General features: G+C 49.5%; 2 protein-coding genes across 3 annotated transcripts in view; one reads left to right on the top strand and one right to left on the bottom strand.

Annotated features, from left to right (window-relative positions):
- Positions 1 to 522: 522 nt before the first annotated feature.
- Positions 523 to 9,579, bottom strand: TP53INP2 (tumor protein p53 inducible nuclear protein 2). 2 transcript variants are annotated; one of them, XM_024743216.1, is made up of 4 exons: positions 9,360 to 9,579; positions 5,083 to 5,257; positions 4,353 to 4,641; positions 523 to 3,901 (listed from the first exon to the last, which is right to left on the bottom strand). In XM_024743216.1, exons 2-4 carry the CDS (start codon positions 5,204 to 5,206, stop codon positions 3,652 to 3,654), a joined length of 663 nt encoding a protein of 220 aa, XP_024598984.1. In that variant the 5' UTR covers positions 5,207 to 5,257; positions 9,360 to 9,579; the 3' UTR covers positions 523 to 3,651. The 2 variants fall into 2 exon arrangements, with proteins under 2 accessions (XP_024598984.1, XP_024598985.1); XM_024743217.1 differs by having other exon boundaries at positions 4,353 to 4,521.
- Positions 9,580 to 21,903: 12,324 nt separating this feature from the next.
- PIGU (phosphatidylinositol glycan anchor biosynthesis class U) overlaps positions 21,904 to 22,920 on the top strand; it is a 105,577-nt gene continuing 104,560 nt past the window's right edge. Inside the window, exon 1 of the mRNA XM_024743278.1 lies at positions 21,904 to 22,047. Coding sequence (XP_024599046.1) covers positions 21,918 to 22,047 — 130 coding nt within the window. The 5' untranslated portion in view covers positions 21,904 to 21,917. The remainder of the gene's footprint in view (positions 22,048 to 22,920) is intronic.

Genomic DNA, 22,920 nt, shown 5'->3' with positions numbered 1-22,920 from the left:
TCAGTGTGCCTAGGTTTTTCCCTTTCCTAGTTCTGTTCTTACCTTAAAAATTGTGGTCTCAAAAAAAAAAAAAATTTGTGGTCTCCAAACCAGCTGCTTCTGCCCCTACCCTACCCCCAACATTCAGGGGACTTCAGTGCTTGGGGTCCTGTCTTTATCTTGGTCTGGGCCCCAGCCTTCTGCCGTGTCTCCTACAGCTAGACATATACTCCATCCCTTCCCCTTCAGGGGCTCCATAACCCAGTGCCTGAGACCAAAAGGATGAATTGGTGATTCTCATGCTCTTAATTTCCTTTTTTAAATGTGTCTTGCATTATAAGGATTCTCTAAAAGTAGTTATTTCTGAGTCACCCCCCATTGTCTGGCTCTGTTACCAGCAAGCTTATCTACCCTCTTCCTTCCCTGTATGACACATGCACAACCAGAACCAAAGCCAGCCTAACAACACCCTAAGCCAATACTGTATTTGAGATTGCAAAGTGCTTCTCCTACTTTAGCTGTACTCAGGAAGAAAGCATAATGTGCTTTAAATAGATTTTTATTTGTTTTTCTTTATATTAACTTTTTCTCCCATAGAGGAATAACATTACAGTCTAACAATCAGAATCCTGTTACACACATACACAGGCATGCCACGTGACCAGGCTGAGGCGGCTGTGTCCTTGAGTCTGTCAACATGTCATAACATGGTCAACCAGAGTCTCCTCTGTTCAGCCAGTCTCAACACAAAATACCCAAGAGGGACGCACTCATCTTATTGGTTCCATTTGGAACTAGGCAGCAGGGCAAGAGGGAAGATATAAGGGGCCATGTTATGTCTGCCTTCAGTCCCCTCACATAAAGCCACATGGATCTGAGGAGTCATCCAAGAGCTCTGGTGGGGTCCTCAACGCACCTAACATTATGGGTCAGAGCAAACTCAAGGTTCCAGGTGGGGGCCGGGGAGCAAGCATACTCCAAAACAGCAGCAAACTGCATTCATACACAGATGGGACCCTGATGGGGCCAGACTGCAAAGGCTGGAAATGACACCCAGTTTGAAGAGAGATGTATTGGAGAATCACTGGAAGTTGTCCTTTGATGTAATTGGGACTCACTCTAGAAATAGGGGTCCCTCTCACATACTCAGTTTTGGCAAAGCGCTGGTAGTCTTGACATTAAGTAATGCAGTCTGGAACAAACTTCTACAGGGTCTCTGAAACATCAGTAAAGACAGACTCTCTAACCTCCTCCTGTCTAAGGTTGCATAGGACTTTGTGAATTCTGGTTCCCTCATGTATTCAAGTTCTGTGGTTTAAAAAAAAATCCTGAAGCATGCTCAAGGTGAAAGGCACATACACAGTCAATACAGTATGACGAGTTCTGCTGCTTCAGGAGTCAGACTAGCAGGAGACCAAACTAGTGTTGGCTCTTAGAAATCTATACACAATTAAAATGTTGTCACACTCAAATGCTACAGAATCTATAGGAAAGTACAAAAACATGAGCCTTGCAACCAGCCAGGTGATGATGTTGGAGGGTTCTAGAACTACAGGAGCCTCCAGAAATACGGGTAAGGTAGGGGCCTTTTGAAATTTGAGCCAAATGCCCTATAACTCACTTTTCCCCCACAGAAGGATCGTGAGCACTGCCCAGAACTGAGCCTAGGCTCCAGCTGGCAGCAAAGGAGTAGGCAAGAAGAGTTGGAGGGAGTTTCAGCTCTTGGAAGTGCTGAAGACCCTAAGCTGGCTGTGAAGTAACCAAGGCGTAGCTGGAAGAATAAAAGGGACTAGGTCGTAACTGAAGGAGAACCTTGGAGAGAGGAGCAAAGTTGTCAACTACTAGGGCCCTAGTGGACCAGCATGGGGACTTTGATCTGCTCTTACTGTAAATTTGGCTTATTCCCTTGGATAGGAGACCCCAACAGGGCTTTCTCTGTCCCTATCCCAGCATCCATGGGGCTACCCCCTCCCTTATCCATACACCCCACTGGAGACCTAGGGTTATAGGGCCAGGGAGGGCAGCTGCCTTTGCCCACATGGGGTTGCAGAGTTTTCTGTAAGCCTCAGCTTGGCTGTGAGGCCTAGAAACCTAGAATTGAAGGGAAAGACCTGTGTTAGTATGTAATAGGAAATCTTAAAGGTTTCAAGGAAGAAAGAGCACACACTAGAAAAGGACAGAAAGAGGAAAGGGGAAGCAACTCGGGGCATCCCAAGAGGCTGTTGCTGGTGTCTGAGCCCAAAAAAGTCAATCCCACCGTGAGAAGGGGAAAGCTGGCTGCCCCTGTCCCCTTTGTCTCACCCAGATATTCAGGTTCCCTCTTCCAGGTACTTACTGGAGGAGAAGGGAAGGGGAACCATAGGGTACCCATTTCCCCCCAGCAGCCTAGAAAGGAAGGGAGCCCTGGGAAAGAAAATGAAGAGAGGCTCCCCTAAAGGCCCTGAATCTGGACAGGGACTATTTGGGGATTGTGGCAGTGGGGCTCCTGGCCTCCTACTCAGGAGTGTTTATTAGCCATCCTGGCAGAGTATGAAATACAAGGCCAGAGGCAAGATGAAGGCTAGCTGCCATTCCTTGGTTGGCTTCACCCCACAGCTTGTCCTCCCCAGCATCATCATTCTGCATTCTTATCCTGGGGTGTGTCCTTCTCCTGCCTAGAATCCCTCTGGCCTGCATCTCTCCTAAGCTAGTTCTAGCACCTTGGGGCATATGAACAGATGTCTAGGATGGCAGGGCCTTGCCCAGCCTTTACTGCTGGGTTGATGTGGGTAGGGCAGCAAGGTACTAACTAAGCCTTTCAGATACAGGAACCGGCAGAGGGGTTGATTTCAGGAAGAGATTTGGGAGGTGGCATTGTAGAAAAGTGATGCGGGCTCCAGCTTGAGAGCAGGGCTTGGCCTCTCTGAATAAGCGCCGTGCCAGCCCCCATTGTGCCCTGCTCCCTACAGCATCTTAACCTGTCTGACCTGTCTACATTTTCAATAGGCTTCCTCTTTTCCTCGACTCCCTCCACCTTCTCCCTCTAACTCACATCTCACAGTCCTTTCCCACATACCTTACCTTTCCATACCTAGGCAACTCCAAGGAGCCCAGCCCCCAGAGGAGAGGGAAGGGGAAGACTAAAGGCAGAACCCTTTAGTCTCAGTGGGAGAATTACTGGGAATGAGTAATAAGGGAGCAGGAGTGAATGCAGTGCCAAACATTAGATAGACTGAGGCTTGTAAAGTGGGAGCTGAAGGTAGGGGATGAGCCAGATATGAAACTGGAAGAAGACACTCTCAGAAATAGGAGTGGGCCAGAAGTAGAGGACCGGAGGGCAGGGATGGAGAATGTCAGGGCAAAGATCAGGATGGGAACCGACGGAGTGTCGGCGGTAGGGGAGATGGAGGATTAGATGCCAGAAGGGGCCAGAAGGTGGGAGGGTGAAGGGAGAGGGGGAGGTTCAGAGGCGGATTAGAGGAGCAGAGATAGGGAAATAGAAGTAGGAGAGAGAGAGAGAGAGAGAGAGAGTGAGGCTATCACCCCCACCTCACACACTTAAGAAAAAGGGAGGTTGTGGTGTCCAGCCCGAAGTGGGCTGCAGGCGCCCCTCAAGCAGCACACTGGCTGCGGCGGAGGGGCTGGATAAGTGTCGGGCGTCAGCGAGGGGTTTGCGGCACGGCCGGCGGAAGCTCAGTAGTTGAACTGGCGCTGGCACGGCTGGTAGACAAAGCTGCCCTGGTGCTTGGGCCGGCGCGGACGGCTCTCGCGGGCGCGGTTCTGCCGTTGCACCACCTTGGCGCTCAGAGCGTGGCGCTCGGCCCGCTGCCGGGCCCGCTGCAGGCGCCGCGCCTGGCCCGCCTTCTCCAGCAGTGTGGCCCGCGCCGGCAGAGGGGCGGCGTGGTGCAGGGCCCGGGGTTCACGGCGAGCAGGCGCCAACTCCCTGAGGGGACAGAGCGAGGCAGTCAGGGCTAGACAAGTCGTGGGGGACGGAGGAGAGCGCTGGCACTTCCCACCCTGTCCCCGCACCCTCGCACGATTTGGTCTCTGCTCCTGGGGGGCGCACAATGCCCTTCTTGTGGGTACCAACCATTCCTCCAAGCCAACCTGGAGATGCCTACCGTCTCAGCTATCCCAAGCCTCGAAGCTCTGTCTCTCTCAAGCCCCGCCCTAGCCACGAAGCCACGCCTCTCCCTATCTCAAAGCCCCGCCCCTTTACCTTCAGGCCTAGCTTCATCCGGCCCATGGGCCCCGCCCTTTGCCTCGAAGACCCGCCTCTAAAGGCCCAGCCCCGGCACTGCCAGGGGGTCTCCTGGGCTCGCTCCTGCAGCGGGAACCCTAACCTCCAAGACAAGCTTCTCTAGGCCTCCAGGCTCCGCCCCCGGCCGGCTCACCCGTCGCTAAGGTCTCCGTCTGGCAGGGCGGCGTCAGGGTGCGGGGAAGGAGGTCCAGGCTCCAGCACTATGGTGCTGCCGGTCACGTAAACGGACATGCTGGGGTGCTCGATGAGGAGGTCCTCCAGGGGGCTGCTCTGGAGGCGGGCAGGCCCGAGCCCAGGCCCTTCTGCAGTAAAACAGGCCGGAGGGGTAACAAACCAGCTCTCATCCATCAAGGAGGGTGCGGGCGGAGGGCGGCCTGCAGGGGCCGGGGCGGCCCCGGGGCTGGGTGGAGCTGTGAAGCTGTCTACGTGGCGCAGGAGGGGGAGCCATGCGGAGGAGGGGGCGCAGCAGGGAGGGAGACACACACACGCGCGCGCACACACACACACACACACACACACACACACACCGGACACAATGGGGCAGGGAGAGAAAGGGCATCGTTAGTCCGACACGCAGCCCCGCCCACCATACCCAATGGGCATCCACAGTCTCGACCTGCTGCCCTAGGGCGCGTGAGGTTTGGACTCCAACACTGTTTCGCCAGGACATGGCCCCAGCTTGCATGAGATGGGGCCCTGTTACCCTTCACCTCCAATATTACTGCCTCAGCCCCAATTTGCCCAGTAGGCCCGGGGGAACTCCCCAACCCCTTAGCAGCTCCCTGCTCAACTGCTCGGCCACTTGCCCTAATGACGACTTCACAGGCCCAGGAGTCAGTCCTGGCACCAGACTCAGGCCTCACCCGCCAGGTCAATAATGAGCCAGCCATCCACTTCATCCTCCTCGGAGACGAAGGCTCGAGGGCAGTCGGGGTCCTCGGGGGCCGCCGGGGAGCTGAAGAAGAGGCTGGTGAGGCGCTGGAGCATGATGGGGGAGTGAAGAGGCCTCAGGGGGCTGCCCTATGGCAGTGCAGAAACCTGGGAGGTAGAGAGGAGTCAGAGGCACCACAGACTGGTCTCCCCATTGTGGCTGGGGATACCTCCCCCAGCCCCCAGAACAGTGATAAGGGAACAACAAGGATGTGTGGGAAAGCTTTCTCGTGTGTGTCTGTGTGTGTGTGTGTATTTGTGTGTGTTTGTGTTCCCTTTCTGGTAAGTCAGCCTGCCTTCAATCTTTTGTTTTCTGTATGACCTTAGAAGTTATTTAACTTACCTGTGCTTTAGTTTTCTCATCTGTCAAATGGCAAGGATAATAATATCCTCCTCTCAGCCCTTATAGGAATTAAATGAGCTAATAACAGTATCCTCTCTGGGCTCTCATAAGAATTAAATGAGCTAAATACAAAGTGCTCAGAACAGCACCTGGGCACAGAGTTAAGCATTCAATAAACTAAGCAACTAGTTTATTATTAATAATTATTAATATTGTTGCATGCTCTAGGAGTGATATATATGACCAGACTCTGTCAGGGAAGTTTCCCCAGAGGATTGGACATCCAACCTGGACCTTGAAGGGTAAAAATAGTTCTCCAAGCAAGGAAGAAATCGCCCAGTATTGTGATTATTTATCATCACCATCATCATCGTCATCATCAACATCATATAGCTAACATTCATGTGCCAAGTACTATACTAAGCACTTTACCTATATTACCTCATGTAACCCCCATGATTACTCTAGGAAGTGGGTATAATTATTATCCCTTTTTTTTTTTTTTTTTGTGGTACACGGGCCTCTCACTGTTGTGGCCTCTCCCGTTGCGGAGCACAGGCTCTGGACGCGCGCAGGCTCAGCGGCCATGGCTCACGGGCCCAGCCGCTCTGTGGCATGTGGGATCTTCCCAGACCAGGGCACAAACCCATGTCCCCTGCATCAGCAGGCGGACTCTCAACCACTGCGCCACCAGGGAAGCCCCTATCCCTTTTTTATAGGTGAAGAAACTGAGGCTCAGAGATGTAAGATAATTGGCCCAAAATCTCAAAGCTAGTAAGACACAGAGGATTTTAACCCATGCAGATTCCAGATCACTATACTTCATTGCCTTTGCTGGGTATCTGTCTGGATTAGGCATTTTTAACTTAGTGGCCTGGGGCCATGGTCCATGTGTATTTTTCTGAAAAGAAGGACCTTGGTTTTCATCATGATTTCCTAAACAGCGGTCCTTGACCCCAGAGATTAAGAACCACTACTTGAGTCTGTGTGGCTTGAAAAGTGCTCCCTAGCAGAAATCCCACAGAACAGCTACCATCCTCACCCTGTGATCGCATAGGCCTCAATTGTGTCTGTCAGATGAAGATCCTATTCCCACAGGCCCTCCCCCCTCTTACTCCCTATTCCCAAACTCCTGCTTAAGGGCAGCATCCCTGGCTAGGAGGAAGAAGATCAGGTTGCCTGGCCCCAGGGAGACAGCAGGTCAGTGGGAGGTGATGATGGAGGGAGGGAGCTATCAGACCCCAGGAGCCCTTAAGTATGAGGACTGAGGGTTTGACCAGGACTCAAGCCCTCAATCAGTCCTTCCCTCAGTGAAGATGAGGAAGGAGACCCCCTGCTCCAGGAATGTAAACACCAAGCCTACCTCAGGACTAGACCTGGGCTAGGGACTGCTGGCCAGGCCCCCTGGATGTCCCTGGAGCTTGACTCTCCACATGTCCCCGAAGATAGCCAACAGCTAGTTTTGCTACTCAGCCACTTGTCACCTTCCTCTAAGGATGTTTCCACACTTTCTATAAAACTCCCTGGGGGCATGTCCACACTTCCATTCCTTGGAGGCATTCTACTCTTATTGCTAACCCACCTGGGGTATTTCTTATGGTTGTTGCTACCTCTCCCGATCCCTGGGTATATTTTCACACTTGCCACAGAATCACCTAAACTCTATGCCCTGAGAGTACTTATACATTTTGCAGATCCACGGTGGGCTCCAGGAGAAAGTGCTGCCTGGGTGTTGGCCTCCCTGGTGGTAGATCTTCCGGGATTATGAAAGGTTGGGCCACTCTCAACTAGTGCCTGCCCAGCACAAGCCACATATCCCAGCCCATCTGTAGCCACAGGGAGTTAGTGACTCAGTTACCAAAAATCCAGAGAGTTTGGCCCCTCCTGAAGGAAGGGAAGACTGGGGCCTTGTTGAGGCACACCCTCTTTCCAAGGACCTACTGCTTCACTGAGAAAATGAAAAGGAAGTTAATAGGTGTTTCAGGAGACATGATATTCACCCAGCCCATTTTGCAAGCTGAGGATCAGAGGACATAAATCTACCCAAAGACACATGGCTAGATGGTGGCGGAGCAGGCCTAGCCCCAGGTCACTGAGCATTCAGTCCAGAGTGAACACAGTCAGGAAGCCCTCAGTAAACAACCCCCCAAAATATAATGATGCAGGGGACACGGGGAAGTCAGACAGGAGTCAGACTTTGATCAAGTCACTGCCTCTCTCAGCTATAAAAGGGTCTGAGGTTCCTGGCACCAAGATTCATCCTGCATTTTCCAGAGCACCCACTGTGTACCAGAGTCTACTCTGGGCGTCCTCAAATTACAAACAGATTGAGGTAAGGGAGGCTTAGGGTGGGGGAAGCTCCCTGCCTGAGGTCACAGAGAAAGTCAGTGACAGAGCCAGAACTGACAACCTCACCAGCCAGCCAGTGCCTGCCTCCTCTCATGACCACTAAGGGAGGCTCCCAGGATTTTTCTTTCCCAGCCCTGACAGTTCCTGGTTCTTACATTCCCAGCTCTGCTCCAGGGAGAACCGTTCCCATTAATAACTATAGCAGCTGTGCCTAGAATAACACTGGAGCCCCAAGCCACCTCTACCCAACCCAGGCCATCCTTGAGCAAAGTCTGGGCTGGGATGGGACTGCTGGTAACGCCCATAGGCCCATCTATTTGGAAAGTCAGAGGCTCTCCTTCTCCCGCTCCTTCTCTGGTCCCTCTCTGTGAGCAGAGAGGGGCAGCACAAGCCTTGTAGTCCCTAGCACTAGGCCAGGTCAGTCCTCTCTAGCTGACAACTCTGGGGCTGGGAGGTGAAGAAGAGCCAAACAGAGGGAACTCTCACCTCCACTCCATCCCAACATCGGAGACACCCTGAGGCAGGCATTGAGTCACATTTCTGTGGTCAGAACAGCTAGGAGGCAGTGATTTTATTGGGCTTGGCAACTCCAAAGAACAGAGTGAGTGTCAGGGCCTCAAAAGGGGACCCAATCTCCAGAGACCTCCTGGGAAATGATCCAGGAGTGAGGAAACCTAGGAGCTCTATCAAATTTAAATGGTGCTTAGCCCAAGGTAGAGTCTTCAGTGGAAGGAGGATGTGTAACTTGTTACTTGTAATGAGCTCCTACTAGCTATGTGCCCATGGCTAATGCATCTGCTACTCACTAGGTAGGCATGACTCTAACTGGTTGCATGACTTCGAGTAAGCCATTTCCCCTCTCAGCGCCTCAGTTTCCCTTCCATGAACTGGGGTCTAAGACCCCTCGTTTGGGGGCTGGGAATGACGTCAGCTAAGGCGCTTCTCACATGTCAGGGATTCGGAGAAAGTTATGATGTTAGTCCCAGGGGTGCAGAACCTGGAGCCAGAGGGAGGGGGTTGTATCACCATCTGGCGCTGCCCCAATGACCTGGAGCCGAAGCTTCAGGGGCCCCTGAACTCCTGACAACCCCCTCCCCCCAACCTAGACCCAGTAGCGCCTTCGGAACCTCTCTCAAGTCGCAAGAAGAAAGTAGGGGATCAGAGGCTTGACCCCAGCTCCTGGATTAGCCCAGGAAACTGGAGGACGCTCTGGTCCCGCTGCCTTTCAGCGTCACTGACCCATAGGCCCAGCCCCGACCCAGCGCCCAACGGGTCACCGGAGGACAAGCGACCTGAGCCGAGAGGCGGGGAGGGGGGCGGTGCCGGCCTTGGTGACGTCTCAATGTCATATGCAAATCGGGAGACGTCATGGTCTATCGGGCTTGCGGCAGCCAATCCGGAGACGGGAATGCAGCCCCGGAGGCCGCCGGCGGAGACAGACAAAGACCCGGGAGCTGGGGGCGCGGGGCGTGTCCCCAGGCTCCGGGACCCCCCTGGCCAAAGCGGGTCGGAACTCACCTGGGGACTGGGGCGGTGCGGCAGGCGGAGGTGGCGCTGAGGTAGTTGTGAGGCGGGGCGTCCCGGGGTCGGCGGCTGATCACAGGCGCGGCCGCATCGCGGGGGCTGGGCGGGAAGGCGGCTGGGGTACGTGTCGGACGCTCAGGGCTGCTGCGCTCGCCCGCGAGGCTTTGAGTCTGTGCAGCCGCCGCTGCTGTGCTCACGGCACAAATTGGAACGTTCAAACAGCTGATTGTGATGTCACAAAGGGGCCCGCCCGCCTCGCGTCACCGACCGGCGGAGCGGCGGCCAATCCCATGTTGCGGATCCCCTCTCCCCGCCTCCTCCACGGTTCGCTGGCTAGTGGCTCCTTCCCCGGGATCCCGACTCCGATCCTAGGGGCGGCGGCCCGGAGAAGCGACTGCAGGAAGCTTGGACCCCCTACCCCTGGACGACCCACGGACCTCTCAAAGAGGAGGGTTCCCACTCCTTTCTACGAGATCCCCATCTTCCTGCACTCCCTTCGCCTATCTCAGCGCCCTCACCTCTCGCACTGCCCCTCTTGTCCTTTCACCTGCATCCTATATCCACGTCCCTCAATCTTTACCCTTTTCTCAACTCCACACCAAGTTCGTGCACCTCCCTCCTCCTCACCACCCTTCTCCCTGCTCTCCCTTTTCTGTCTCACCTTCTCAGCGTATGCGTTCGCTGCTTTCCCACCCCATTTTTCCTCAGCTGGGCAGGCTTGAGAGGTGGGGGACATCCCTTTTCTCTGGTTCCAGGGGATCACCCGGCAGTATAGAAGAGTTGGTTAGGCTGACAGGAAATTTTGCGGAGTAGGTCTTGGAGAGGAATTGCTCTGGGCTGAATAACCATTGAGTGCTCAGCACTGGAACCTTTACACACCTTATTAACCCATTTTGCTGCAGGGGCTGGACAGAAAAGTGACAGGGCAGGGACTGGTTATTAGCCCGGATTTACACACACAGAAACAGACAAATCTCACTAACTGTTAGTATGTAGATTCATATTCAATAATACACTCAACAGAAACTATTGCCGCTGCCAGACCAGTAGCTGACATTTATTGAACACTTACTGAGTGCCAGGCACTGTGCTATACTGCTTTATATGTGTTTTGCTCTTCACAACAGTCCCAAAAGGTGGGTGTTATCCTCCTTTTCCAGTTGAGGAAACAGCCTCAGAGAGCCTAAGTGACTTCCCAAGGTCACACAGCTAGAGTAAATGGCAGAGCCAGGATTTGAACCCATAGTTCCTGGCTCCAACTCTCTCCACTCTCTACATGCACCAGATTATCAAAACCCCAGAGTGCTTCAGCCTCCACCAGGAGACCTGGGCACAGCCCTGATTTCCCCCAAACTTGCTGTGTGACCTCAAGCAAGTCATGTTACCTCTCTGGGCCTCAATTTCCTTATCTGTCAAATCTAACATACCCAGTTACCTTTTTTTTTTTTTGGCTGCTGCGCTCTGGCTTTCTCTAAATGCAGCGAGCAAGGGCTAATCTTCGTTGCGGTGTGAGGGCTTCTCATTGTGGTGGTTTCTCTTGTTGCATAGCATGGGCTCTAGGCACATGGGCTTCAGTAGCTGTGGCATACGGGCTCAGTAGTTGTGGCGCACGGGCTTAGTTGCTCCGCAGCATGTGGGATATTCCCGGACCAGGGATCGAACTTGTGTCCCCTGCATTGGCAGGCGGATTCTTAACCACTGAGCCACCAGGGAAGTCCCAATTTTCCTTTTAGATATTCTTTCAAACTCTCCATCCTCAGGTTTATTCCAATCCCATATTCTAGGCCCCCAGCATTCCCAGTGGCCTGGGAAATGCCTGAAAGACTACAAATACACATCCTCAGAGTCTCCAGAGGTTCTGGGTCCTTTCTTAGTAGAGCAGGGATGGTGGGGACGGGTCTGTGAGCTGTCCATCTGGTCCATCAGGAGGCAGGGGGTGAGCTAGGCCAGAGCTTCTGCTCTGGTGATAAAATCCCAGCCTAATATCAAACCCTAGAAGGACTCCTCTGTCCTAGCAACTAGGAGAAGGATCCTGGAAATAATACCCAGAGGCTTGACCGGGGTGTAGGGGATGTAGAGCAGTGTTTTGGCCCTTGGAGTGTTGTCCCCAAAGCATCCTCATTCTTTGCAACCCTGAGTCTCTGCCCATCACATCTGCTTCCTGCTAACCTCATACCCTCTCTCGACCTCTCGCTGACTTAAAGTAAATAATCCCTAACATGCCTCTCTTGTCACACCACTTGCCTGCTCTAAAACCTTCTGTGGCTCCCACAGTACCATGCTCCTTAATACAGCATTTGTGGCCTTCCATGATCCAGCCCCAGTTCTCTCCAGCTTTATTCCCCTTCTTCACTTACACACACCTTGTGCTAAGGTCAAACTCCTCATTGTCTCTTCAACTCTCTCCCACAACCACACTTTGGCTCAAGCTCTTTCCTGGAATGCCCTCTTCAGACCTTTCTGAATTCAGAGCTTTCCTGTCTTCAAGATTCCACTCACCCCGTCTTCCTCTAGGTAGCCTTTCCTGTCCTCACCCATGGTCCAGAGCTACCTTGATGGACAGTACAGTTATTTATTTGTTCAATAAACAGTAAGTCATGGTGACTAATTGTGTGTATGTGTTTTCCCAGGTAGATGGTGGGCATCCCAAATGCAGGATCTCAGTCCATATACTCCCATCACTCAGCCTGTGCTAGGCCTGGCATAGAGTAGACTCTAATCAAAGGCTCAACGATTAAAAGCTGGGGACTTCCCTGGTGGTGCAGGGGTTGAGAATCCCCTGCCAATGCAGGGGATATGGGTTCAAGCCCTGGTCCGGGAAGATCCCACATGCTGCGGAGTAACTAAGCCCGTGCCCCACAACTACTAAGCCCATGTGCCACAACTACTGTGGCCTAGAGCCGGTGCTCTGCAACAAGAGAAGCCACTGCAATGAGAAGCCCGTGCACCGCAATGAACAGTAGCCCCAGCTCGCCGTAACTAGAGAAAAGCCCATGTGCAGCAATGATGACCCAACACAGCCAAAAAACAGAAAAAAAAAGGTTGATAGATACTGCCAAATAGCCTCTAGGATGTACAAATTTATACTGTTTGTAGATTCGTTTGTTTTTTTCTACATAAATATGTCATATGATAGGACTTCCCTGGTGGTGCAGTGGTTGAGAGCCTGCCTGCCAATGCAGGGGACACGGGTTCAAGCCCTGGTCCGGGAGGATCCCACATGCCACGGAGCAACTAAGCCCATGCGCCACAACTACTGAGGCTGCACTCTGGAACCTGCAGCCACAACTGCTGAGTCCACGTGCCACAACTATGGAAGCCTGTGCGCCTAGGGCCCGTGCCCCGCAACAAGAGAAGCCACAGCAATGAGAAGCCTGCAACAAGGAGCAGCCCCCGCTCGCCGCAACTAGAGAAAGCCTGCGCACAGCAGTGAAGACCCAATGCAGCCAAAAATAAATTACTTAATTAATGTTTTCTTCTTTCTTTCTTTTTTTTTTTTTTTTGCGGTACGCGGGCCTCTCACTGTTGTGGCCTCTCCCGTTGCGGAGCAGAGGCTCCGGACGTGCAGGCTCAGCGGCCATGGCTCACGGGCCCAGCCGCTCCGCGGCATGTGGGGTCTTCCCTGACCGGGACATGAACCTGTGTCCCCTGCATCGGCAGGCAGACTCTCAACCACTGCGCCACCAGGGAAGCCCCTAATTAATTTTTTTAAAATGTCATATGATATACTCTGTCCTACAGACTCACATATTTCGCTCAGTAATACGACACAGGAGTTCTACCTATGTCAATATACACAGATCTTCCTCATTACAAACAAAACCTAAAACCATCTTACAGTTTCCGATTGTATGGCAGAAGAAAGCTTATTTAGTTTAACACATATTGATGGACATTTGAGTGGCTTTCAATTTTTTGCTGCCACAAACAATGTAACAGTGACTCCTCTTCTATGAATAGAATAGAATCAAAGAAGTGAATTGCAAGATTGATAGGTATACATACTTAACATTTCAATAGATGCCATCAAATTGCTCTCCCACAATGTTGTACCAATTTAACTTCCACTAACGGTGCATGAGAACCTTAGGTTTTCATCTTGAACTGGCCCCTGTGCTTTCTCCTGGATCAAAGCTCCAAGTCCCAGTTATCACTGGGATCATCCAGACCCTGAGCCCTACTCTGCAGAATCCTGAGTGGATAAGCCAAGTGTTGGGAGGAATGAACACAGAAAAGGGGCAGGCTGTCCCCCACTTGCCAGATAGTCACCCAGGGGACATGACTCTCTCCAAAGGAAAGGCTACATTGGGAGTGGGAGAAATTGAGCTCTCCTTCAATATGAGTCTGAGAGGAGGTTTGGTATCAACAAATGCACTGAACTTCTACTCTGGGTGGGGAGGGTCTTAAGCTGGGTGTCTTGACGTAGAGATGAGTCAGACCCTGTCTCTGCCCTCTCAGAGCTTGATGCTCACGGAGAAAATAGACAAGTAAACAGACAGTGACAGTTCTGTCTACTAAGTATTGAGCTGGACTTCCTTTTCTGACAATATCTGGAACTTCCTGCTACGTAACACATGGAAATGCTGGAAATAAAAACAATAAACATCCTTTTATTTTTTTTTTTTTTAATTTTTTTATAAATTTATTTATTTTTTGGCTACGTTGGGTCTTTGTTGCTCCATGCGGGCCTTCTCTAGTTGTGGCGAGTGGGAGCTACTCTTTGTGTGGTGTGTGGGCTTCTCATTGTGGTGGCTTCCCTTGTTGTGGAGCATGGGCTTCAGTAGTTGCAGCACACAGGCTCAATAGTTGTGGCTTGTGGGCTCAGTAGTTGTGGCGCACGGGCTTAGTTGCTCCGTGGCATGTGGGATCTTCCTGGACCAGGGCTCGAAACCATGTCCCCTGCGTTGGCAGGCAGATTCTTTTTTTTTGTTTTTGTTTTTGTTTTTTTGCGGTACGCAGGCCTCTCACTGTTGTGGCCTCTCCCGTTGCGGAGCACAGGCTCTGGACGCGCAGGCTCAGCGGCCATGGCTCACGGGCCCAGCCACTCCGCGGCATGTGGGATCTTCCCGGACCGGGGCACAAACCCGTGTCCCCTGCATTGAGAGGCGGACTCTCAACCACTGCACCACCAGGGAAGCCTGGCAGGTGGATTCTTAACCACTGTGCCACTAGGGAAGTCCCAAACATACTTTTAAATACATTTAACATTTAATGGACCTGCAACCATTTGGATTTTAACAGACATTTGGGGAGATGAAGGCTTGGGCTTGCATGAAGTTAGGGATTGGAACTGAGACCCTTGATATATCTAGGACACTTGAAGGGCTATACCCACAGTGAAAGTACAGACTAGGGGAAAACAAAAAAACAAACATCTGAGTACTAGCAAAGAAGACAAAAAGGATCTATGTCCATCCTGACCTGGTCTTAGGGTAGGGGAAAGAAACTATCTTCTGAGAATTTGAAACTGCATGCCTGTCCTTGATGAGTATGGGGTGATGAGTGTGGGGTTCATATTTACATCACCTGCATGTCTAGGAATCTCCAAGGCTGAGAAATTAACATCAAAGGAGACCTACTCCAAAAGTACCTCTCAGATGCCTAGCAGAAACTAATACAAATCCTCTTTGGATCTCCTCCGTGGACCCCCTCCTCTTTCCCCAGCCATTGCAGGTTACACAGAATTCCTGTATATAAAGCCCTTCTAAACAGCTGATAATCCACAAGGAAAAAACTGATGAAATACATGAGGAAACAATCCACCATGAATAAAATTCAGTAGACACAATGAAGAGAAGAATCAGACTCCCAAGAACTTCAGGTAACAGAATTATCAGATAGTGATCATTAGAGTGCAGGTTAGAGGCAGCTGCTAAGTGTTTTGGAAGCATATAGAAAGAACTGACTCCTTGATGAAATCAAAGTCTTCCTAAGAATGAGCCTTGAAGGATAAGTGGGACTTTGCTAAGTGAGGACAGATGCTGTTGAGTAGCTGGTGGGGTGCACAAAGCATAATGTACCAAGGCAATGACCACTGATAGTTTATTTTTTCAGATGCAAATAGGGCAGAAAAGTAGGGGATGAGGCAAGAGAGGTAGGTAAGGGGATAGATCATGCTGGCCCTATGAACTGTCTCAAGAACTTTCATTCTTCAACTAAATGTACAAGAAAGCCAGTGAAGGGTTTTAAGTGAGAGGTTAGTGATATTCATTCATTCATTTGTTCATTCATTCAACAATAAATGTCAGACATGGAGAATGGTTGGAGAATGGAGGGTGGTGTCAGGAGAGAATAGCAGACATGTAAGTGAGAAATGCTGGTGGCTTAGACCAGGGTGGTGGCAGTGAAGATGGAGAGGAGTAGGTGGATTTGACTGATATTTAGGTCAAAGCAAGAAGGTATATAAGGGACGGGAAAGTGGGAGGTATCAGTGCTGATTCCTAGATTTTTGGCTGAGCAACTGAAAGATTAGTGCCGCCATTCACAGAGGTAAGGAATTAAGGAGGAAGAGTGAGTTGTTGGAAAGAAGACACTGAGCTCAGTTTTAGATAATTGGAGTTTAAAGTGACTTTGTGATAACCAGGTGGCAATGTCTAGGAGGTAGTTTGATGCATAATGTCTGAATCTCAACAAGAGAAATCTGGAAATTTCTGAGCTGGAAATAAAGATCTAAGAGTCATCAATATACAAATGGTAATTGAAGTCAGGGAGGTCTACGAGAGTCGAGAGTCCTTTGGGAGGCTGAGTTCCATCTTCTGTTGTATTGGTTAAGAGATTTTGGTTGCAAGTAATTAATGATCCAACTCAAACTGGATTAAATTAGAAAAGGAATTTGGTCGAAATGTCCATCAATAATTGCTGCAGGCAAGGCTTGATCCAGTGGCCCAAATAATGGAACTAAGCTCTAGTCTTTTCTAATTTCTCCAAAACACTTCCTAGGAGTTGGCTTAATTTTTGACAGGCCCTCTGTGAACACAGTGATACTGTAAGGGAATGCCTCTGCCATGGCACCATGATGACCTTGCATGTATTCATTCATATAGGCCACACTGGCAAAGGTATGAAAAGCTTATCTAAGTCTTGGCAGAATGCCTTGTGATCCTCCCAGAACATGAGAGAATGGAAGGCTTGTAAGGCAGTGAGGCCACCTTCCACTTGCCTCCCTATCTCCCCTGGGAGGCTGCCCTGAGACGGTTTTCTTATTGCTTCCCAGGCTCTGATGAGATATGGGGCTTTCTGCCCTCCCTACTCAGAATGGAGCTGCAGAATATAAAACCTGTTAATTGAACTCTAGGATCGGCTCCTCAGCAATAGGGTATCCTACAACCCATGTTACAATTGTTCAGCCCCTTTTGTTTCAGTGTCATCCTTTTTGGTGTGTGGAACAAGGATCACAGGAAGCTGGCTTGTTCTTCTTGCTGTCTATGTAAATAATACACCATTTAAATCAAAAACTGGCTCATTGTATCTTTACTGGTAGAATCAGTCAGGCCTTAGCCTTGGCCTTGCCTTACTTTGTCTTATATGTATAAGTTACCAGCTGCTCCTGGGTCTGGGTGCTTCCAAGCTCAAACCCGTGGAAAAGAAAAAGCCTATTGCCCAAATGGCTCAGTCCAAAATTCCAGAACTGAATCTTGTTGGCTCTGATTGACCTGATTTGGGTCATACACTCATGCCTGAGCCAATCACTGTGGCTAGGGATTTGGAACTATTGGTCAATTTAAGCCATTTAGGGCTCATTCCTGGAAATGAGTGAGAGAGTGAGGTCAATCTCACTCAAATCACCTGGCTGAGAATTCAGGGTCCTGTTAGGAAAAGGGAAAGAGGGAATGGATACCAGAAAGCAGTAAGCAAAGCCCACTATACCTGTCTCCTTTCCCAGAGCAGTGTGTATTTGGGGGGAGGGCATGAGGGATCTGGATACATACTTATGGAGGGTGTGGCTCCTGAAGAGAGAGAGGTTCAGAGAGAAGAGGCTGGGGGACGGAGAACAAATCTTTAGCCTTTGGAGGCCTAGTTTACATCTTGGTTTTCCTAACAGGATGGCTTTTGCAATAGTGGGCAGTTGTGGTCGGGGACATGAAGGAAATTGAGAGGGCTTGAGGTACTAGCTCCCGGAAATGTATCCCCAGGGCATTATGTAAGACCAGATCTCTGGTTCCTTTTGGGCCCTTACAATACTTGGGTCCAAGTGTTGAGGGGGGAACTGGTGCGGATATCCCAAGGGGCCTCACCAGAGACCCAGCCCAGGAGCAAGAGGCAGCCAACATAGGAGACAAATGCTGAGAACCATGATTTCTGGGCCTGGTGCCACCACTGACTTGGTGTGCGATCCTGGGCCAGGCACTGCTCCTGCCTGGGCCTTAATTTCCCACTCTGTATGATGGACTAGACCAGATCTTTCTTACTTTTTCAATCTCAAGGATGCCTTCATTTTTCCCTACATGCTACTGTCTTCAACTCACCCCTGCTTGTTGAGTTGTTATTGTTTTTAAGTTTTTATATAATTTATTGTCTTCTGGTGAAAAATCTGCACAAACACAGATCAAGTCAGTGCTGTATCTTTAATCCTTCCTTTCACTTTTAGAGCAACCTTGACTTTTTTCACTCTGTTCTTATATTGTTTTTGCTGATTTTCTTGAGTTCTCTCCTTCTCATCCAGGCCATATCTTACAAATCTCTGTTTGCGTTGATTTCTCTTCGCATAATCCAAGAAATTGTAAAATTTATAAAAGTCTGTTGCTTTGCCACCACCAAAGTGGCTTCAAATCTGAAGACAAAAACATCTGATGTGTTCTCTTGGTTAGTTTTCTCAAATTCTGTCTTAGGTACTGTTGCCTTCCCAGGATAAAGGACCACTATGACCATTTGTTTCTGCAGAAATGGTATGTCATGAATTTCCTTGCCTGGCTGGTTACTGTGTCACATAATGGTGGCTGCTCGGGACTTCCTGGGTGGCTCAGTGGTTAAGAATCCACCTGCCAACGCAGGGGACATGGGTTTGAGTCCCATCCACGAAGATCCCACATGCCAAGGAGCAACTAAGCCCGTGCGCCACAACTACTGGGCCCGTGAACTACAACTACTGAAGCCCACGTGCCTAGAGCCCGCGCTCCGCAACAAGAGAGGCCACCGCAATGAGAAGCCCACGCACCACAACAAAGAGAAGCCCCCGCCCACCGCAACTAGAGAAAGCCCGCACACAGCAACGAAGACACAATGCAGCCAAAAATAAATAAAATAATTAATTAATTAATTTAAAAAAACATTAAAAAGAAAATGGTGGCTGCTCATCAGGCAGCCAGGGAGGAAAAAAGCCCTATTTAAAGATTTTGTATACTCCTCAATCTGAGATTGTTGCTCTAAGTTTCTGTCTCAATTTTTTTATTAATGAAAGTCTCAGACCTTTACAGGAGCCAGGGTCTGAGTGCCGGGGATAAGAAATAGGGGGTTTTGGGAAACAATGGATCAATGCTCCCTCCAAAATATCTCTTGAATACACCCTTGAATCCTCATGAAGTCTGGTTCCCCAGGTTGCTCTTTCACCCAGTTTAGCTCCCTCATAGCCTCCTAGTTAATTTCCTTTATGGTAAAGATGGCCAAAATCAGTTTGCTATTTCGAGTAGAAAAAAATGTACTTGATAAGTTGTAACTTCATAGCCTAGTGCAGGATCTGGCAATGGTGGGTGTTCAATAAATGCTAAAGAAAAACTACCCAGGTGTGTGGCTTAAAGCTGGTTATTCAGAGCCTCAATTCCTTCTTCTCTAGGTAACCCATACATCATCTGGGATGTAGGAGAGAAATCACCTTGTTTGCTCCTTTATTATTTCCCTCACTTCAATTCTCTACCCTTCCTTCTCAGCTACAACAACAAAACAACCCAACCTAACTCGATTCAACCCAACCCAAATTCCTCTCATCTTCTCACGCATAGAAGCTTAACCACAACATCTGGATCCTGGTTCTGCCACTTATTAGCTGTGTGACCCCAGACAAATGACTAAATCTCCTTGTGTCTTAGTTTCCTCATCTGCGTGTGGTGATGGGGAAATTATAGTACCTGTAGTATGTGTGTATGTGTGTGAGTGTGTGTGTTTGTATATGTATAATTATATATATATATAATTTGTATTGTAAACAGCATGTAAAGCACTTAAAATAATACCTAGCACACAATACGCACTGAATATTTGCTAGCTATTATTACTATTTTCATCTTTTTTTGCATAAACTACTGGATACCTAGGCCTTCAGGGTAATGTTTTTCAGTGTATGGCTCCTGAACCACCAGCATCAGGATAATCTGGAGAGATTAAGAATGCAGGTTCCTGGGCTCCACCCCAGGCCACAGTCTCTAGGGCAGAACTAGGAAATTTACATTTAATAAATACATTTCCCAAGTGATTTTTAAAAATTAGTTAACTTTTGGCTGCGTTGGATCTTCATTTCTGCGCATGGACTTTCTCTAGTTGAGGCCAGTGGGGGCTACTCTTCGTTGTGGTACGCAGGCGTCTTCTTGTGGTGTCTTCCCTTGTTGCGGAGCACAGGCTCTAGGTGCATGGGCTTCCGTAGTTGTGGCTCGCCAGCTCTAGAGCGCAGGTTCAGTAGTTGTGGTGCTCTGGCTTAGTTCCTCCATGGCATTTGGGATCTTCCCGGACCAGGGGTCGAACCCGTGTCCCCTGCATTGGCAGGCGGATTCCTAACCACTGTGCCACCAGGGAAGCCCTGCCTTTTGTCTTGTTTATGGTTTCCTTTGCTGTGCAAAGGCTTTTAAGTTTAATTAGGTCACATTCGCTTATTTTTGTTTTTATTTTCATCACTCTAGGAGGTGGGTCATAAAAGATCTTGCTGTGATTTATATCAAAGAGTGTTTTTCCTATGTTTTCCTCCGAGAGTTTTATAGTGTCCAGTCTTACATTTAGGTCTTTAATCCATTTTGAGTTCATTTTTGTGTATGGCGTTAGGTAGTGTTCTAATTTCATTCTTTTACATGTAGTTGTCCAGTTTTCCCAGCACCATTTATTGAAGAGGCTGTCTTGTCTCCATTGTATATTCTTGCCTCCTTTGTCATAGATTAGGTGACCATAAGTGCGTGGGTTTATCTCTCGGCTTTCTATCCTGTACCATTGATCTGTATTTCTGTTTTTGTGCCAGTACCATACTGTCTTGATTACAGTAGCTTTGTAGTATAGTCTGAAGTCAGGGAGCCTAATTCCTCCAGCTCCATTTTTCTTTCCTAAGATTGCTTTGGCTATTCGGGATCTTTTGTGTTTCCATACAAATTGTATAATTTTTTGTTCTAATTCTGTGAAAAATGCCATTGGTAATATGATAGGGATTGCATTGAACCTGTAGATTGCTTTGGGTAGTATAGTCATTTTCAAAATATTGATTCTTCCAATCCAGGAGCATGGTATGTCTCTCCATCTGTTTGTATCATCTTGGAGTTCTTTCACCAAGTCATTCTTGATTATGCAACCTGTTTCATATCTTTCACAGGTCTTAAATTCCTTATATACTTATTTAATATTTTAATTACTATAGCTAACATTTGAGCACTCACCATAAGCACTTTTCATACATCAATTAACGAAGTGGTGTGCTACTTATGCTTGTCAATGGCACTCCAAACTCCAGAAACCCAATTTGTACTCTTTGCCCATTTCTATGGTGTAAAGACTCCCATAGGTTGGGATTTTAAACTATCAACCTGAAGTCGCTGAATACGTATAATACCATTATACAGTATTTGCCATAGTGATAATAGTAGTGGTAAATAAACTCAAGACCACAAATAAAACGAGAGTGTAGTAAAATAATTAGGAAGTGATGTGTTTTGAGTATTTATTATCTTGTTTTTTACATAACTTGTTTAATTGTATGCTTATATAATTTAATTTTTGATAATGGCTGTGTTTAAAAGCAACTAGCAACATTTCTAAGCATTCCTCAATCATTTCTAGCTAGCCCACAACAAGCCAACAACCAGCACATTCTTCAGATGAGGGACCTGAGGCACAGAAAGGTTAAGCAACTTGTTCAAGGCCGCAAAGCTAATAAATCTGTAACTGTATCCTCAGAACCCAATACCGTGCCTGGCTTATAGTTTGTAGTCTATCAACAATTGTAGGATAAATAAATGAACACATATTTAATACTCTTTTAAAAACATAAAAAGGGAAAGAAACATTAAAAACATACACACAGGAGTGAAATTAACATCTCTTTAAAACTCGCTCACAATCCTAGAACGATTACTGCCTTCACCTATCTACTTTCAGCAGCACTTCGGCTCCTGGGCGCTTTTACAATTCACCGGCTACCTTAGGAGGCGTCGCCCAGCACTTTGCTACGAGCTCGAGTCGCCCCGCTTTCCGTCGTCCCGCCCTATTTCGCCGCAAGGCCTCCTGGGAGTGGTAGTCCCCAGTCTCGCAGCTCCGGCGGCAGCAGCTAGGCGCGCCGGGCCGCGGAACTACACGGGGCGGTGCACAAGTCGAGAGGCTCTTCCACCTCGCTTTTCCCTCCCCGCCTGCGCGGCCGCCCTAGCTATCATGGCGGCTCCCTTGGCCCTGGTGCTGGTAGTGGCAGTGACCGTGCGGGCGGCCTTGTTCCGCTCCAGTCTGGCCGAGTTTATCTCGGAGCGGGTGGAGGTGGTGTCCCCACTGAGCTCTTGGAAAAGAGGTGAGGCCACCGGCTCGAGTAGGCGGCTAGGCCCCGCCTGTGCGCTCCTGGCCTCTGTGAATGGGAGGCGGGGGCAGTGGCCGCAAGCTCAAGATTCTGGGGGAATTGACCGCTCTCTCAGGAGAGGGCGGGAGGGCGGGGCCTGAGAGCGGGCTGCTAAGGGGGTGGGCGTGGGACTGTGTGGTGAGGTTGGGGCACTAGGGGCCGGTCACCTGCGGGGTGGCGATCTGAGGGGGTGTGTCCCACTCGGGTCCTGAGCTGAGTAGCGTGGTCTGAGGACGGGTCAGGATGAGGAAAGGGCGTGCTGGGTGGAGGGGGATTTGGCGCGAGATCGCAATGTGATGTTCCTCCGGGGTGTGGGATGGTGTGTGATGGCCCGAGTGAGGGGACCAGTCCTGCCTAAGCGAGGAGAGTGTGTGAGTGAGCGTGCTTAGAAGCTTATTCTCAGTCTGGGACTTTGAGTGCATCTTTTCCTACTGTGTCTTTATAGTTCTTTAAGTTCTTCATCAAACATTGTTTACGCTGGCGCCTACAAAGAGACAGAATTTGGGCCAAAGATCCATAGGCTAGTGGGAGAGATAGATAATTATAATAATAATTATAATCATTTGTGAAAAATGTACTTCCTTTGTACGTCCAGTTCCTCCTTTGGAGTTCTGACCCTGAAGAAAGGGTCCCCTCCTTTTCCAGCTTCTTAAAGCTGTGGAATTCGAGCTAACTCTTGAAGGATGCAGAGTTTGGAAAGGGAGATTAGAAAAAGGGGAGTTCCAGGTAGAAGATAAACAGGATCAAGAAATGTTGAAGGGGGCTTCCCTGGTGGCGCAGTGGTTGAGAGTCCGCCTGCCGATGCAGGAGACGGGTTCGTGCCCCGGT

This window comes from Neophocaena asiaeorientalis, unplaced genomic scaffold (genome assembly GCF_003031525.2).
Source record: "Neophocaena asiaeorientalis asiaeorientalis breed wild unplaced genomic scaffold, Neophocaena_asiaeorientalis_V1.1 scaffold82, whole genome shotgun sequence".
NCBI lineage: Eukaryota > Metazoa > Chordata > Mammalia > Artiodactyla > Phocoenidae > Neophocaena > Neophocaena asiaeorientalis.
The sequence above is the reverse complement of the archived record's forward strand: the minus strand, read 5'-3'. Positions and strand labels throughout refer to the sequence as shown.

Coding starts and splice junctions, on each gene's coding strand:
- TP53INP2 (XM_024743216.1), bottom strand. CDS start 5,206: ATGCTCCAGCGCCTCACCAGCCTCTTCTTCAGCTCCCCGGCGGCCCCC. Junction 4,642..5,082: donor GCTCATTATTGACCTGGCGG/GTGAGGCCTGAG, acceptor TGCGCCACGTAG/ACAGCTTCACAGCTCCACCC. Junction 3,902..4,352: donor GACGGAGACCTTAGCGACGG/GTGAGCCGGCCG, acceptor CTGTCCCCTCAG/GGAGTTGGCGCCTGCTCGCC.